Here is an 18,997-nt window from a genome sequence, read left to right as displayed (position 1 = left end):
ACCAGGATGAACACTGTGGAGAGGTCTGATGACCTCTCCAATAAACGACGTGAAAGTCGTAATTCGCCAGCTCGCTCTTCTTTCCATTCGCGGACTATATTAAACAAAATAGACGTAAATTAGAATCGACTGCAGAAATATGGTATTTTGCAAGCTTTTGTGACTTTGGTAGACCAAAGGTACCCCTTTTTGCATTTTTAAGCACGAGCCAGTGTCACGAGTGGGAACACCGACCTTCCGTTTGCTTGCCAGAAAGCTTCATCACATCAAAGTATCTCAAGATTCGAAAATCATCAGTTGAGTTATTTAGTGATTTGAATAAACCTCATTAGTCAAGATATAAAACGATAGCCCTGCGCCATTTTGTCTTCCGTGTTTAGGCCAATCGTAGAATTTAATATAACATAAGAAAATGCAATTCTAAGGCAGCTGCCTGGTCTATTTACAAGCAAACACAATAACGTAATGAAATAAAGGAATATTTGTTTATGTCAAAGTTATTGTTATCATTGTTTTGTATATAAAAAATTTTTTTTTTACTTCAACAGTCAAGTGTAACTCACATAACAATGTGATTTTCGCCCTTTTTTAAAAAAAATAGACAAAACACATCTATATTGTTTGAGTCAAATAAAAATATAGATTGCCTAAAATACGCTCTATACTCAGTGAATCACACCTAGTACAATTTGACCCCTCCATAGACGGTAGGGGGTGAACAAGCCTCCGTTTACAGCCCCCTTCTATCCTCCCCGCCCCCCTCCCCCAAACAGCACTTGCAAAACTTTTAGTGCTCAATGAGCTCTAAATGTTGTTATAACTATTTTAGTTATTGTTGTAGTAGTAGGTGTTGCTGTTGTTGAATTACATGCGATATGGGACATAAATCTGGGTAACAAGTTTAAAGATATTGATAATTTATTGTTTTATAAGCCCTCGATTTTAAGTCCGGCATATTTAATAAGCACATCACTTTTATTGCTGTTAAAATAAATCTGCGTCAGTATTTCGAAATCCTTTCCGAAAATTTATCGCTAAAACAGCCGTAACTGTTTGGTCATTTAATATGGCAGTGTGCATCAGATACATTTGTATAACTTGTAAAATGTTTTTCGTCGTGCAATGTAACAGGCTAAAGAATAGTACGAACGCATAAACCGTGAAGTTTAATGAAAAAGATCATTTCGATTAAATCGAATAAACTTTAAGCTGTCATATTTGGCTAAACCAAGGAAGTAATCTTATTCCTTTTTTATATTTAATTGCGACGAATATGTGACAAGTTCACTATGTATAATAGGATATATATTAAAAGTTTAACAGTTGTTTATTTCGGTAAGTAGTCTTTAAATTTTTCGTTATATTGCATCGATTTAAAATCATCAATATATTTAAATTTGAATACGTTCACATTATAGATGACAAGAGATAAGGAGCAAATATTGGATCTACAGTCTGTAGTTTCGTCTTTACAATACCTTCGTCTTTACAATACCTTAAAATACCTTATATACCAATTATCTCTATTTTTGTTTACGATCTTTTAATCTAGATAAGATCTATATTATTCATGTTAATGTACAAAACTGTAATAAGACAATATTTAACCTATCATTTAACAATACAACGGACACTTAAATAGACTACATAAACTAGCTTCAACAGCACTTTAATATACAGAGCAATACTTGTCCAATAATATTTATTCTTAACTTTTTTAATTAAAATTTTATTATTTTATTGACTCTGTAAACATGTGAGCATATATAGGCATTAAGTTTAAACATTTAAAGTATGATCGTATTTCAAATAAACTCAATTATTGCCACTGTACTATTACAGCTATACATTTTTCATAACGAGCCTTTGTCACGTTATATTGTAGGGCAGCTTATTAAGGTACAAAGGCTATATGAGCCGCGTCACGACAAATTCAACAAAGTTGGTTTGCGACAAGCATTGATCCAGACCAGTCTGCGCCTCCGCGCAGTCTGATCAGGATCCATGCTGTTCGCTATCAGTTTCTCTACTTGTAGGGTTTGTAAGCGAACAGCATGGATCCTGATCAGACTGCGCAGATGCGCAGGCTAGTCTGGATCCATGCTGGTCGCAAACCCATTATGTTTGTTTTGTCATGACATGGCTCATATATGTTTTGTTGATATTTACATTAAGACGTACACTGTAAGCGATTATTTACTTTGATGAACACTTCCTTTTCTATGAAAGCAAATTTTTGGGAAGAAAATCATCACATCAAAAGTCATGCCATGATTACATAATTATCTGGCATATTTGAGCACAATGGTTTATGTGATTTCATAGATACTTGAGACTTTTTTAACCTCATCAAACTTGATGTGACTTACTGCTGCTAGAAAATAGTATGATAACATTCAATCTTAGATAAAATGTCAATAAACTTCAAACAGAATCCAGCACCTATGACTGAAACATTAATATAAAACATTCTTCAATGCGGTACTTTCAGTTAAAGAATATGCAACATTGAAATATACTATAACTGTACACAATTTTACAAACACAATTCTAATTTAAAAATGAGATACATCCCATTATCGCCTAAAGCAGACAATTTCGAGACAGAAAATATACAGTGAATCACAACGCGGTTTAAAATGTATTGCGATAATAAGTGGTGGTAGGGATTTTTTAACAAAAATCCTAACCAATCGGCTGCTAGCAGGAAGGTGAACTGAATGACCACTCTTGTGTAAACAAACTAGCGGGGTAAAACAAACACGAACACAAGTTTGAAGAATATAATTGGTATTGTCCTAGGATGATAATTTGGTCTTAACGGTACATTGGAAAGTCCATTAAAAGGGTAAGTCTGCATATTATCCGAGGTTGATAGTGTCAACAACCATATATAGTTTAATTTTAAGAAAAATGTGTACCATCGTGATGGCTCAGGTGGTAAATCAACGTTACTGTAACTTTTAATGATTTGAACTCGTAGGTTCGAACCGTACGCACTGCCATGTTATAGTGATGTTGTGTTTATTTCTTTCCTTCCTTTTTGTCTCTTTTTTAATTCATTTTGAAAAACGAATTATTTTAACACACTGCGGTTACGAAATAATAATAATAATTCTAATATATATGGATGAATATAAACACTTTTCACATTATCTTCAATTTTTTTTTACACAAGTGCATGCCAACCTGTGTACAAAAACATTCTATCCCGCACTATTTGGAAAAATGAAAAGGATATATGAAAACTCTCAGATGTAATTGTATCTAACTATGATTCGAACATGTAAATGAATGAATACAATACAGACACGGACGTACTGCCTACTGCGCTATGAAGACACATGGAAATGTCTCGTTTAACTTTGTGTTTTATTCATAAGGCTTCAATCTGCCTTACATATTTTTCGCATTGTTAATAATCTTTATTATGTAAACAAAGGCTCAAGTTATCATCCTGGGACAGTATCATTATCGATCCTCTCAATAAGACAATGATACACTGAGCTAAAGAAAATAACGTAAATGTATCTTCATTTAAAACATAAATTGATTTATTATATTTCATGAATTACCCATGATGAATCATCATGTTTATAGTAACTACATGACATTGTATTTGACTCTGATTTTAAAATAACTTTAAAGATATACTGTGCTCATCTTAGAGTAAATAATTTTTATCCCAGGAATTAATTGAAAGCCATGTAATTCTTTCTGAATATGTCTAATTTTAATAACAGAAAGTACAAACTATGTGTGTGAAGCTGCATATCTGATTAAAAGTCAGGTAAAGTTGGTCCTTTCTTCATGTTCTTAATAAAAGCTGTCAGTTTTTTTAATGACACAATATATTCTTATTGTGTCCACCTATAGTGTGTAGTGTTTAAAACATAAGATATCTACTTTGTGCCTAGTCATTCTATATTTACAAAGAGACTGTGAAGAAATTATCAATATTTAAAAATATAACATTTAAGCATAATATATCTTTAAAGTTTTATTGGGCTAAAGGAGGCTTTTACAATCAAGAGATCAATTTTGCTTTCATTTGATCAAAGATGTTCAAATATTTGTCTGGTGTATTTGTAATTCATCCTATCACGGTAAAGAAACATTCCTCAAAGTTGGATTAAGATTATTTGGAGCTTGAAAAGGTTTACTACTACATACGTGTGACATTAATACATTTGACAATTTGAGTGTTCGTAATAAACGTTGAATAAACAATATCTTCCGGCTTACATGTAAATTTATCATAAAAAATTATTTACATTTTAGTGAATAGGTTATCCCCTTACAGGATGTAATAAATGGCAAAAACATAAATGCCAGCATGCGTTTCGATCTTAAACCGATATTAACTTCCTTCTAATGTTGTTTAAAGTGATGTGAAACTTGACTCTAACTGTAAACTCTCATAATTTAACTTCCAATAACTCATGTGATAAATGAGCTGTGTTAAAATATTCAAACTTCCTGATTAAAAGGCATTTTCGTTAAAATCATAGCTTCAAACCTAACGAATCCTGTTATTAACATAACTAGTATGTTTCATTATTAACTGAAGATTAAAAGTCATTTACGACCTTTGTACGTTTATATGATTGGTAGAATTTATTTATTCCTTAAACACTTATGTATTCATTTAGTAAGATCATGTCAGATTTTTATAAATAGTCACATGGGAAATATATATACTTTACAGTTTTTTGCTTGCATCATAAATTAGTTTCCGTAATTTAAGGGCCTTCTTGTCATATTACATCAACAAAATCTATTATTTTATTTTGCTACAATAGTTTGTACATGTATATTGTATCTACTCATTTATGCGTTTAGAGAATATCTTTATATTATTTATGTTGGTAATATTCTTTAAATTAATAAAACACATATCTTATAATTTCTAACATTTCAAACAATTTTGTAATTGTGAGTGTATGTATAACTTATGAAGTTTCTAATATAACATAAATATAATAATGTCTTGTTTATCTACTGCCAATTATTGTTATTTCTTATATTACCTATTTGATTTTACTCTGCTTTAATTTCAGCTTTACATCAAACAAGCATTTGTTTGGGGCAGCTAAATGTCACATTCGGCGATATTGCGACTATTCCGTGTACATCCAATTCAGTTTACCCGTCATGGTATGGACCAGAGATGGTAAATGGCCAGAATATACAGTACAATAGTGCTGGGAACAATGTTTTCAATAATATTCAGATTCCGATTCAGAAGAGAAATAGACTTGGGTGGGCCAGTGATTTGAAAGGTCTTGTCATGAGAAATGTATCTGTTGCTGATGAAGGACGATATGTATGTAATGGTAGTGAGACATCTCTGACTGTGAGAGGTAAATATGTTTTAATTGATTAATTGAACACATGAATCATATAGATAACAAGTGTTTGCATGTTCTGTTGCATTTACCAAGTATTGTTTTCTTTGGGTGATTTGTGTGTGTGCGTGTGTTGTTGTAGTTTGTATTTTTTGTTGTTTTTTCATTAGTATATATACACTATTAGAGTGTTTCTATAACATTTAGAACATATTATTGATCTCGAATTGCTTCGTTTTAATTTATTATCCAAACTATTAATTTCTTCCATATCCCGTCAAATTTGTGAAGATATCTATCTACAAAATCTTGTTGGGAAACATGGTTGAACCATCCTTGGAGGAACAGTCATCGAGCAAACTTATGATCATGTACTTGCAGTACTATTAAATAAGTTGAAGTTCAACCTAATTCTGCCATTTTTGTTTAATTAAATTATTTTAAATTCCTCCAATTCAGTTGAAGTAAAAATATAATGATAAAATTGTAGATGAGTAGCTGCTTCAACATTGACAACAAATACTCAATACCAATACTAATTACAACATTATTTAAGCTAGCAACTTATGGTTGGACCTTAAAATGCAGTGTTACAAAGCCCGGCGTCAATAAAAACAAAAAAAAACGTGGCATAAAGTTTGTTTCAAACAGTGACAACAAGTTTATAAATAGCACAAAAAAGGTTTCGATAACAGCTACAAATCTCTTCTAACAACTGCGCAAGTAGCGTTATACTGGTATATTTATTTGTTTGAGATTATGTAAAACTTGCCCGTGATTTTTGTTGATGCTTTTATTAGTAGTGGTTTTCCAAAGCGTAAAAGGGGCAACCCACTGGGTAAATTTAAATAGCAGTTTGCATGCGCATCCGTATTAAAGACAATAAATGTTTTAGTTTATTGATCGTACATTACATTGTATTTATAAATATAAAACGTATGTCACTTTAACGCTTATTAAACGGTAGATTGCCATCTATAAGTTTTTTCGTAAATCTTGTTGTCTTCAGTTAGACCTAGTCGGCTAACAATTGAGCAAATATCTGTTGCATCAGCTGGAAATAGAGTGGAGGTTAATTGCACCTCTACAGTCAGTAAACCTGCGGCAAATTTAAGATGGGTGTACAAAAACGAAAGCTTGCTTGGACGACAGGTTTCAGTTCTTGATAATATAACAAAGACGTATACCGTAACATCTATTTTGGAAATGCAAGCAGTAGCCGATGATAACGGACGAAGTGTTCTATGCATTGTATCGCATCCATTACTGGTAAACCAGATGCAGTCCAATGCATCTGTCGATCTTAAAATTTTGTGTAAGTTGATTATCTTTATACGTTAATTTGGACTTATCATAACCGAAGAAAAAAATATGGAAAAGAAAATTCATCCGATTTTGTAAATTTTCTTCTGTTAAGTTCAAAGGTGAAAATTCGTTTTTAAACAGCAAACCTAACTCCTCGATTCAATTCCAAAGCTATCTGCAAAAATTCAATTTGGTTTGCAAACATACAGTAATAAGGATTATACACTGCGGTGAAATTACATTTAATGCAATAATAAATAAATAACACATACCAAAACGGAATTAGATAAAATCTAGTAAATATTAAGTGAAATTTGTCATTTTTCGTTTATTAAACTTACAGAGCTAGTACTTTTTATTATTAGATCAAGAAACTCATATTTTGAATTTTCTGCTATCGGAAACAATCAAGTTGTCATGCGAACGCTCTCAACAAATATATTACAATATGTCACCTCAATACTGATATTATTATTCTGTTTAAAACGATGATAAATTAATATAAGTTGATTCAGTCAAACGTATAAAGCAATTTTTGTCTCTAGCGGCACAGTAGATAAAGAATTCAATCATCATTATCATTTTGTAAAATACAAATTCATTTCGTATTTAAGTACTTTAGTATTGTCCGTTTTTGTAGTTCCTGTAAAGCCCGCTTCCACTAAGATAACTGGCAATGAAGTTGCAAATGAACCAGGACAATCGTCACTGACATTGAACTGTACAACTGGATCATCAAATCCTGCATCCGATATAAAATGGTTCAATGGCTCATTGAACTAGAAAATGGTCAACGATACATAGAATGTCTGGCGAAAACAACGGTGTAGTAAGATCACAGATTCTTGTTTTATATCCGACACGATACATGAACGGCAATGAGATATCGTGCTCAGTTTACAATACTGAAAATTTGGAAACACCAGTCAAAGATTCCGCCAAACTCAGTATACAATGTAAGTATTTAAATTACATGTGATTTAAGATTAAGTTGAATGAACATGAAATGAGATACTTTAATTGGTTTCAAAATGGTATTTGTTTCGGTACATAAATGTTTAAACAATTTAAACAGTATTGAAACCATTTATTATTAAATAATTATTTTATTTATTTATTTATTTGCAAAGATAAAGCAATTTGTCATTTTCACCTTTATGACATCTAAATCTGAATTGTTTTTGTTATGTACAACACAAAATGTTCTCAGACTAAAAGAAATTGTCTTTCAATATACTGATTTGCCTTTCATGATAATGCAAGACAATAGTATGTATATAGTATTTTGTATCAGCCGATAACTTCGTTTTTCAGACAATATCTATTCTTCATTTCATGACCTATTATGATATTTTTATCAGTTTTGAAAAAGAATAAAATTTAAAAATGTGTATTATTAGCTATTCGAAAGTACCTTTTCAAAACTATCGAAAATGTGCCGTTCTTGCATTATGCATATACATTTTGTATTTAGTTTGTTGTTTTTATAGTACATGTATATATTTATTTGGCACGATAATTCAGAATTTGTTTTTCATCTTAGTTAAACCCCTTACAACTACCATAACTGGAAACAACAACATTATTGCTAATGGAATAACAGCTTTAACATTAGACTGCACGTCGGGAAGTTCTAATCCAATATCTGACATCACATGGACAATAAACAATGTTATTTCAAAGGCAACACAAGATTTGTTCAATCTAAGTGGAGAATATGGTGGTATAAAACGTCGACAGAGATTAATACTGACTCCAACACGCGACAATGATGGAGACATAGTTTCTTGTGAAGCTCAAAATATCCTAGGAACATCTGAAAGAATTAAAGAAACATTGGATCTAAGATGTAAGTTACTCTATCAAAGCTTTAAGTTGTAATATATTTGTTACTAATTGTATCATCGTTATCTTAAATGTTCAATAATTCAACGTACTATTTGTCTTTTATAACCCTTGTTGTCACTGTTCCGACACTGACATAAATTCAACGACCATTTTATTTTGTTCATTATGAAAATGTCTTACAATTTACGAAGAGATATTGTGACAAATGTTCATGATAGAACTACTCGATCATGGTATCATGCAATACAGTGTAAGTTACTTTTTAATAGTTGTTGCAAATCCGTATCCCTCCTAAACTTTATCTTACAAGTTTTTTATCAGATTTCAGCAATTATGTACACAATTTAAATTTTTTGTTGTTTGGTGCAAGTTAGTAAAAAGTTAAAAAAAAAAGAGTTTATTTAAGAAAAGTACGTTACTACATGATATAAACGTGATTTTTGTAGATCGTCCAATTATTGAGCAGATGTCAAATGTAGTTGTCGTCGAAGGTAACAATAGTGAGCTTATGTGTGTCGCTTCAAGTAAACCGGCGTCTACATTTAAATGGTACAAACAGGGACAACAAACACCAGTAAACCAAGGCTCTGGAGCAATTGGCAATAACAAATTACCGTTTGTTCTTATCAATGTAAGGAAGCAAGATGCTGCAACTTACAGGTGTAATGCAAATAATGGAGTCGAAGTGGCGGATGACGAAACAGTTCTTCTTACTGTACACTGTAGGTTGAAATAGCATCGTTGTTGTGGTTTTGTTTTTTAATGCATTGCATTCTGTAACATAGAACAATAACTGTGTTATTCTTTATAAACTTTATCTGTTTAAATTTATTAATTTAAATCCTACATATTAGTAATATTGTTAAAGGTATACACGTGAAGTAAATTTTTGCAAAGGTCTAAATGAACGAGCGTTTTTCAGATCCACCTGATGTCACTGTGGTTGGAAGTAACACATCAATTAAAGCTACCAATATAGTTATAACATGCAATGCTATGGGTTTACCAGGCAATAATTATAGATACGGAAAATGGGTTCAGACATGGCCGGGGCATAGCTTGCCTTTATCAGAAAAACCAGGAAGCAAAACGCTCCAACTGACTGATTTGACATATGAACATTCAGGCATTTACACGTGTTCTGCCAGTAACGGTATTAGAGTATTTGGGACAGATAAGGAATTTATTGAGGGATCAGCACAAATACTTATTAAATGTAAGTGACTTATATAGAATATATAAATTCCACGAAAAATGGGACCTGTAATTATTATCATTTATTAACTTGGTTGTTGGATGTAACCGCTACTTTTTTTAAAAGTGCATTATGTGATTCCAAATTCTCATTTTACTTTTTTATATATATTCTGATGAATTTCCAATTTATGAATTTAGGGCATGTTTATATTGATATATACTTTATATATTGATACCTGCCTTGAATCAATAATGAAAGTTAATATTAGATTTTGACTTAAATACACGGAATATTAATTCTATTTTACAATATTTCAGCATTTCCTATTGTTACTAAATTTACCAAGAAAGTAACAGCAAAGTTGAATGATCGTCTTAATATCGAACTCGAATATTACTCGAATGCAGGTGTGACGGACGTGAAGGTTTATAAAAATGTAAACGGTTTAAGACAAACAGGACCAAATTATTCTCTATCAAAGCGAGGTGTACTTGTAGACTTGCCGGTGTTTACACAGATTGTTAAGACAAATGGTGTTAAATTAATTATATCTTTTACTGTTATGTCTAAGAAAGACATTGGATATTTCGATATTGTTTTGTCAAACGAAGTGGACTCTACTTTTCAAACAGTGGAAATTGTTCCTGATGGTAACTAAGTGTTTGTTTCTGAATTATTAAAAACAAATGAGACGTGTCATGACAAAACCAACGTAATGCGTTTGCGACCAGCATGGATCCAGACCAGCTGTCTGATCAGGATCCATGCTGTTCGCTAGCAGTTTCTTCACTTGTTATAGGGTCTGTAAGCGAACAGCAGGCTGGTCTGGATCCATGCTGGTCGCAAACCCATTATGCTGGTTTTGTCATGACACGACTCAAATATTTCTGAATTATTGTAATTCTTTTGACGTCACTATCAGGTATTCGGCATTTGTAAATCACAACCAGAAAATATCGTTATCAGCATTACATTTGTTACATATACTAATGCTTACAATTCATTGCATAAATGGTACATGAAGAAAAGTGTTTGTCAATACTAAACAAATAATGTCTTGATGTATTGTTGTCCCTTTCTTACAGGCATTCGTCGGATACGTCATTTCGTTCGATGTATAGATAAGTTCCATAGATATCCTTCCATTTTCAGACATACCTTCCAAAGTTGAAAATGGAATCAATTTGCCGTTAGATTTCTTATTATTTTGAATGCTAACTTTATGACACATTATTTGTTGTAGGCCCACCAGGTGTTTCTAAAAATATAACCGTAGACAACATTCAACAAACCACTGCACGTGTTTTGTGGCAACAAGGATATCATGGTGGATTTCCTCAGACTTTTTTGATACAGCTTAGTACTGACAGGGTACAGTGGGAAAATGTTGAAACAGTTTATGGCGGGACGGATGAAAGTGAAGATCTTAAGCAAAAGGTCTTAACTGACCTCAGTCATTCAACGACATATTTCATACGAATCTATGCGTTTAATAGAGCAGGCAATAGTCCTTTCTCTCAATATCAGAACTTCACGACACATCAAATCTTAAGTAAGTATGAGATAAGCGCTAAAAGGCATACAGAGTACAATTACGGTATTGGTATCATATATTTATAGATGTTATGTGAGTTTAAATATTGCAAAATAACAAAACGAGAAAACCGTTCTTCCTTTTCACCTTGATTTTTTGAAATAATAATTTAAACAGCATTATTTCTTATCATTAATTTCGTATAAATTAAATATCTGTTATAATTATTAACATCATAGTGTAGTTACTGTCATTGTATTGACATTGGTGACAATAGTTTTTAACATTGTCATATTTAAACAACCTTAGTGAGTCTATGCGTGAAAAAAATAACTGTTCAACTAATTACGATTATGGCATTCAAATTTGGTTAATTTCTGTGCCTTAAAATGACAAAATATATACAGTATATACGTTTTTGAAATGACTTCTTTCTATTTTTTAGGGTCTGACTCCAGAAGTTTGTCTGTTGGCGGAATTGTAGGCGGAACGTTGTCGGCACTTGTTGTTATAGTCCTGATAGTGGTTCTTGTAGTACTTTTCCGCAGAAAAACAATCACAAAAGGTAACTATGAAACATGTCTTATTTTGGGGCCATACGCTGCTTTTTCAGTTCACAAGCAATGATACCTATTCAAAATTCCTATTAATTTAGTTTTGTTAATTGTTTTCTTGTTTAGTGCTATCGCATTACTTTTATTCGGGAACTATGTGCCGCTTTTCATGGAATAGCATTTACGTGTCACATTGACCGCAAAATGAACTTACAAATAAATACAGTTTGTTTTTGTTTGTTAAAATAATTTTCAATCAAGGATTTCACTGTTTATTAATCTACGTGTGTCTCACAAAATAAATCAAGATTCATCAAAAACACTGTGTAAGTTTTAAATGAATTATTGCAACTCTGCTATTAGCTTATGTCAATTAAACATAACATCTGCAAGACTGTTGATGTAAATTTCATTTTAGTTGCATCTTCATCAAATATTTGCTTATATCAGACGTTAAAAAAACATCAAATATGGTTATCATTCATTTTAAGCTCGACTTTTATAGGAAAAGAGGAAAACTATTATATTCACCCTGACATCAGCGCCGGCGACGACGACTTTTGTTTTAGTATAAGTTAGGTGCAAGTTAGTTTAAAAACTACTGAAGATAATGGGTTGCAACATCGGACACTCGATAGAGAGCAATAATCTTATAAAGTATCAATCTCTGAGAGTAGTCGGGCATGCTGTCCTTCCGACAGTTCTTTTTTATACAAAATGCTGCTTTGACTAGCAACATCATTGTAAGCAGAAACGATATAATAATTGACATTATATATGAATATCTCATAACTGGTCAAAATACCATAAGGTTTGTAAATACCTATAACTTTACATGACAGAATCAATATGAATAGAATATAATTGATTACATATTTTTCAGACGGCATCAGGACCCGGCTACAAACAATATTAAGGTAATGAAATTTGTTTCTCTTAATTAAGCATGCAATATGAATATAGCTTTGCATTGTTATACTGACATTCATAATCGATTTGTCACGTGATAGCTATAATATTACTATAGTAAACTCATTATGTAAATTACATTTATTTATAAAGGATTTAAAAAGAAGAATTTCTTTTCAGTATATCACTTCAAGCATGCGTAAAACAATACAATAAATGATTTTATAAACCTACCATGCATGTTCGTATATGTCTACTATTTCACGATCTTTAGTAGATTATGCAAGTGCATAAGTTACAATAATACTACTATAGTAAACTAATAATTATTATGTAAATGATATTTATTTAAGGATTTGGAAAAAAGAATCAGAACAAAGGATTCCTTTTTGTGTCGCCTTAAAAAGCTGAACAATAAAAGCTATTGACTTGAAATTTCATAAGACGATAGATCTTATTAAGAAGAAGTGCAGTGCACAAGAACGGGTACTCTGCACTTCTTATTTTTGGAGTTATTGCCCTTTGTTACTTTTTATACTTTATTTTTGTCCGGGCCATTTCTCATAAACAAAAAAAGCTTTTTACTTGAAACTTTATATGATGATAGATCTTATTAAGAAAAAGTGCAGTACACAAAAACTGGTACTTTGTACTTCTTATTTCTTGAGTTATTGCCCTTTGTTAATGTTCATACTTTATTTTGTCTGATCCATTTCTCCTAAACTATAAAAGCTTTGGACATAAAAGTTTATAGGATGATAAATACTGTTCACAAGGCGACACATCCGACTCGCGGAGTTCTAGTTCAGTATATCAGTTTAAGCATGCGTAAATACAATTTTTTTTATATACTTACCATACATGTTCTTATATGTCTACTATTCCACGATTTTAGTAAATTATGCAAGTGCATAAGTTACAATGTACATAATAATCAGTGAAAAGCCGATTTTGTTTTTAAAAGATTTTGGTATAACTGTAATTATAGTAAAGATTAAGTTTATAATGATAATATAATATAAATCTTTCATACTTTAAATCAGTGCTATAAGAAAACAAAACCATGAGCAAGGACAGCAACAATGCCAGCAAACAGAGATGAACAACTATGCCGATAACAACATATATGAACAGACTAAAGTTCCAGCTGCCGAGATTAAATCAAATGACAAAGCTAACAAAATGTATGTAACTAATTTCCTGCACTTTAAGAAGGCATAAACATATTGCATTTTTTTATATTAAAAGCAACATGTAATTATTAGTCAGGGAAAGAACTAAAAAGGTTGTATTATCAAGAATGAAACCACAAGAGTGAGGGTGTTGCCGGATGGTTAACTGGTGGGACTAGGATGGTTAAAGTATTGGACTAGTTATCTAAGGTTCGCTAACCGTGTGGGTTTAATCCCTGTTTGGGGCGAACCCTTGTTTCCTTGAGCAAAAAAACTTTTCACTCATTCGAGTGTGTGTCTTAAGCTATCGAACTTAAATAAATCCTGTACAAACAAACGTTTAACAAAGACGTAATATGCTACTTGATGCTGTAAAAAATAAGACACACTGACTTAAATTCCTTTCCTGCTGAAAATCATTAAGCCATATTTTATCCTGAAATTCTTATTCTAATACGTTAAAGATAACCTTTACTTTCCTATCAATTTTAGAAATCTGTATGAAAAGCTTCAGCGTTCAAATAACAGTGAAAATCCAAATGCGTATGATATGATAAAAGGTAAGAAAATGTATTGATATGATATATAAGCCACGCCATGACAAAAGCAACATAATGGGTTTGCGACCAGAATGGATCGAGACCAGCCTGCGCATCCGCGCATTCTGATCAGGATCGATGCTGTTCGCTATCAGTTTCTCTACTTGTTATAGGGTTTGTAAGCGAACAGCATGGATCCTGATCAGACTGCGCGGATGCGCAGGCTGGTCTGGATCCATGCTGGTCGCAAACCCATAATGTTGGTTTTGTCATGGCGTGGCTCATATTATCATTATGAAACATCTTATATATCATATTAAGATAAGACTTCTAAAAATATCATTTAATACTTAGTTACGGCATATCATAACGGCAAATATTTCTAAAAGAAATTTCATACTATTCTTTAAAGTGATGGAATTAATCACTTCTTAGGAACTTAAACACTTTTAATTCATGTATTTTATCATGTCCTTTATAACAATTTTATAAATTATCTTTTCAGTTGAAAAAGAAACGACAGCTGATGGGTAAGTTTTCTTTTTCAATATCATAAATATACATAGCGAAATCATTGTGTTAAAAGAGAGCAATATCATTCACCCTCCTTAATTTAAAGTAGCATTTTAAAAACTTACTCTTTGGTTCATTATCCATTATTGGCAAAATCTATCAGCAATTTTCTTAATATGTTTGATAAATCGCTCTGATGAAAATGAATATAGGATGTATTTGAAGAAATAAGCGTATACATGTAACATAATACAGAAATCGGTGAACTGGTGTCTACTATAAAATACTTTTTATATTCTTGTTTTAATCTTTAAGTAAAGTGGAGTATGAAAATCTACCAAAGAAAACACATACAACAGATGCATTCAAAACTGAAATAGCAGGTGAGGATTTGATTTTAACCTTTGATTTTGCACAACATTCAATTCGTTTATAATGCATGATAATTTGAACATGACCAAAAGTTTAGTTTTAAGTGCAAGTAATCATTTTCACCATCAGATTATTCTGAATCGAATGAAGAGATGTGTCAGTACATTTTATCTATTTTCATGATTCTATTAACATATAAACTAAGTAAATGAAAGATCAAGCAAACTTGAAACCTGGTGTGTAAGGTGCACACAAAACATAATATACAAACTGTCCATGAGCTTTTAAGTGCATGCCTGTGATCATTGATGAAGGTAAAATGGAATACAGCCCCGATAATATACCTGACCAAGCTAACTTTACCTGATTATAAATAGGATATAAGCATTTCTGTTCAATTTCATCTATTTTCATATTTTTTACTTCACAGAAAAACTAGGTAAAAGAAAGAACCGGATTTACGAAAACTTGAAACCTGGTGGTGTGAAAGGTATAAAGAAGAAATAAGTGACAGCTGAATATGTTACAGATATTATAAGCTTGAAGCCCAAGTCATTGGTCTGTTGTAAAAGATCAAAGTGAAGTGATTGCAAGGCCGAAATACAGACCTGCTAATGCGAATACTGTGTAAGATAACAGTGGAATAGCTATTCTGTGAGAGTGTTCATTTTGTAACGACAGTGTGCAATTCAGTGTGTGCAAATATATATGTTTAATGATATATCAAGGAATCTAAGTAAACTATTTTGTATATCAATTACCATCCATCGATATCATTTGAAATATTATTTCATTCTGCTGTTGAAATATTTATTTATTTATTTGTTGTTGTTTGTAACATCAGTTTTATATTTATTTGACTCTATACAGTCAATAAAAGGAGATATTTAAGTTATTACGACTACTTTTAAAACACTTTTTCTCTTGTATATTTAATGTTGCAATTCAAATTGTAAAAAAATGTATTGAAAACAAAATCACCAGGCGAACTTATTATTTGTCAAGATGAAATGAGATTCAAGTTAGTCCTTACCAATCGGGTGAAAAAACAATATGAACGACCACTAAATTACAAATTATATAAAAACAGCCACTTTACGGCTGTACTCATATTGTTTCATTTTTTAACAAACAACCAAAACAAAAAAGAGAATAATACAAGCAAAATGTCAAGAAAAGATGTTAATAATACACATTAGATTTTTATAGTGAAATAAAGGCATGCGAAACTTTTATCCCTCTTGTAATTTTTTTCTCGGACCAAGAGATTAACATGTCCAGGCAATCGTGATTTCACGGCAATATGTCGCACAGCATTAAGATAATTAAAATAACTGTAATTTGTAAATAAGTAAACGAATTATCAAAAATTAACAAAATTAACAACCTTAGAATATTTAGATCATTGCTGAATATTTTGGGTAACAACAATTTTAGATCAAAGTTACTTTAACAATGCTTTAATATTTCTTTGGTTATAATCCACAAAACAAAATAATGAATTTTGGTGGCAAAGTATGGCATTTTAATTTTCCACTTGTCCCCCCCCCCCCCGTCTGTCTGTTATGCTATATATCCGAAGAATTCTTGATCGCTATGGTTACAAAAAAAATGTAAAGATAATGAAATAGGATACATCACCGCCATCCTAAAAAATGTGAAATTTTGTTCCCTACAACTTACGTCACTTTTCTAAAAATGTATGAAAAAAATTTCTTCCTGGTTATTTGTTTACTCCGGAAGAGGATTCTTGTATTGTCTGCGACAAGATCGTTTTGGACAATTTATTCCCAGAATTTCAATAAGAAAATTGTTAAAGTCTTCTCAGTTATATGAAATGAAAGAAAACAGTTTTATCACAAATGTACTTTCTCCTTTTATCACTGTTTATGTTAAATAACAACATTACCTTAAAAGATCTGGGATGTTTAAGAAAATATCATCAATCTTATTGATAAATTAAAAGATGTTTTATATTATTACAAACTCACGATAGGGAATCACGTATATTCTTTTTATTTGAAAATGTAAATATAAGGCATGTTGAATGTTGACTAGTCATTTTGTTTTCAAGTACACGTGAGAAAAAGGATTAAGGTAACGAGTACAAGTACTTTTATTGTTGATAACTCCCACGCAAGCAATATCTTTGCATGTAATAGCCTTGATGTCGAATGAACAACATAATTCCCTACTGATAATGTAAACGTTCATTACATTCGGTGCCCACTTGTGTGACGGCGTTACACTAATTAAAACTTATATTGATTACTGTATACACAAATTGTATATGGTTATTTATTTGTTTCGATATTTTGCCCTTTGCTTTAAACTTTAATGCATTAATGAATAATGACAGTCTAACAATACTATATATAATTATAATAATATAGAATGAAAGACCAATTTTAAGAGTGTTTATATTATCATAGGGCTATTGTAATTTTCATAGTAGTGTCAACAAAAAAGTAAAATTGTAGCTATTGTCCAACCTTTTAAAAAGAATTTAATGAATTTTCCTCTTTTTTTCTTTTTGATGATATGCCGAAAGAGTTTATTTGAAACAATTTCGCGGGTGTTGATGTTTTGTTCAATACCGGTTATCTACGGTGGCACAGAGGGTACATGTGTTTGTGCTTTAATTTATCTCGAGTGCAGGAGTTACTATGTAGTAACATGATGTCGTAACAAATGTTTTAGCGTTTAGTATACGTTAAAGGCACAAGATTTAATAATGACTTGTGAGACGATAACTACGGTGACACAGGGGTGATATTTGTTTTTTTTTATTTGTCTCGTGCGCATGAGGGACTGTGTCGTCCCAAGAATCACTAAGTCGTGGGCACGAGATAATTAAGTCGTGGCACGAGGTAATATGCCTTGGCCACGAGTTACGTAGTCGTGGGAACGACTTAATTATCTCATGTGCATGACTTATTAACTCTTGGCAAGGACATAGTATGTCGCTCCCATGACTAAGTAACTCGCGGCCACGACATAGTATCTCGTGCGCACGAGATAAATAAAACACACATGTTACCTCTGTGCCACCGTAATACGTTGATATTCAACGATGTTTCTTTTAATGCTTATTTTTGTAAACGCAGTTTTAATTTATAAAGTTCCCCTTTGAACAAATTCTCGATTTCAAAATAAAATCAATTTTCTTAACTATATCGTTACAAAATGATTTGTGAAAACAATAAAAATGGGAGTTGTTCAAAGTATGAAATAAGACGTATACGTAAAATGAATAATCATGAATAATACTTAAAGGAGGCGATAACGTTATTTAAATAACAAAAGTGTGTAAAAATGTACTGAGAACCTATCATTTGGATTATATTACGAACCTTCATTTCCTTTTTTGACCTGCCACTTTTTTAAGTGTAAAAAATTATATTTCATTTCCTTCAAACCAGCACTATCTAGATCCGGTACCTGTTCAAGTAGCACAACATATCCAGGCCACTGTAGATGTGTTCGGACACAAGAAAATCCATTAGCCGATAGAGAATATACCAACAATGTACATTCTTCATGGGACAATCAATCATCACGAAATCTGATCCTGAAACAGGGTCTTTAAAAATTGGTGCTCAAATATGACACATGAAAAATATGCTTTTCTAAATTTTGAACTTTAATACAAGAATGGGTATTATAATAATAAAAGGGTAGAACAGAACAGAAGGGAGCGAAAGA

General features: G+C 31.7%; 2 protein-coding genes across 3 annotated transcripts; both read left to right on the top strand.

Annotated features, from left to right (window-relative positions):
- Positions 1-1,080: 1,080 nt before the first annotated feature.
- On the top strand, positions 1,081-16,527 carry LOC132722997 (contactin-1-like). Of its 2 annotated transcripts, none has more exons than XM_060707646.1 (16): positions 1,081-1,335; positions 5,061-5,363; positions 6,358-6,663; positions 7,294-7,609; positions 8,197-8,502; positions 8,948-9,223; positions 9,424-9,717; positions 10,017-10,349; positions 10,943-11,251; positions 11,679-11,798; positions 12,671-12,704; positions 13,740-13,880; positions 14,361-14,428; positions 14,913-14,937; positions 15,236-15,303; positions 15,723-16,527. In XM_060707646.1, the coding sequence occupies exons 4-16, from the start codon at positions 7,459-7,461 to the stop codon at positions 15,797-15,799; spliced, it is 2,202 nt and encodes a 733-aa protein (XP_060563629.1). In that variant the 5' UTR covers positions 1,081-1,335; positions 5,061-5,363; positions 6,358-6,663; positions 7,294-7,458; the 3' UTR covers positions 15,800-16,527. The 2 variants fall into 2 exon arrangements, with proteins under 2 accessions (XP_060563629.1, XP_060563637.1); XM_060707654.1 differs by lacking the exon at positions 1,081-1,335 and adding an exon at positions 4,757-4,868.
- On the top strand, positions 5,171-7,436 carry LOC132722935 (cell adhesion molecule 1-like). The gene is made up of 3 exons (XM_060707561.1): positions 5,171-5,363; positions 6,358-6,663; positions 7,294-7,436. Exons 1-3 carry the CDS (start codon positions 5,171-5,173, stop codon positions 7,434-7,436), a joined length of 642 nt encoding a protein of 213 aa, XP_060563544.1.
- Positions 16,528-18,997: the final 2,470 nt, after the last annotated feature.

The sequence above is a fragment of the Ruditapes philippinarum genome, unplaced genomic scaffold (assembly GCF_026571515.1).
Source record: "Ruditapes philippinarum isolate M1 unplaced genomic scaffold, ASM2657151v2 ctg822_1_1_1_1, whole genome shotgun sequence".
NCBI lineage: Eukaryota > Metazoa > Mollusca > Bivalvia > Venerida > Veneridae > Ruditapes > Ruditapes philippinarum.
Note: the sequence above shows the minus strand (reverse complement) of the source record. Positions and strands in the feature narration are given on the sequence as shown.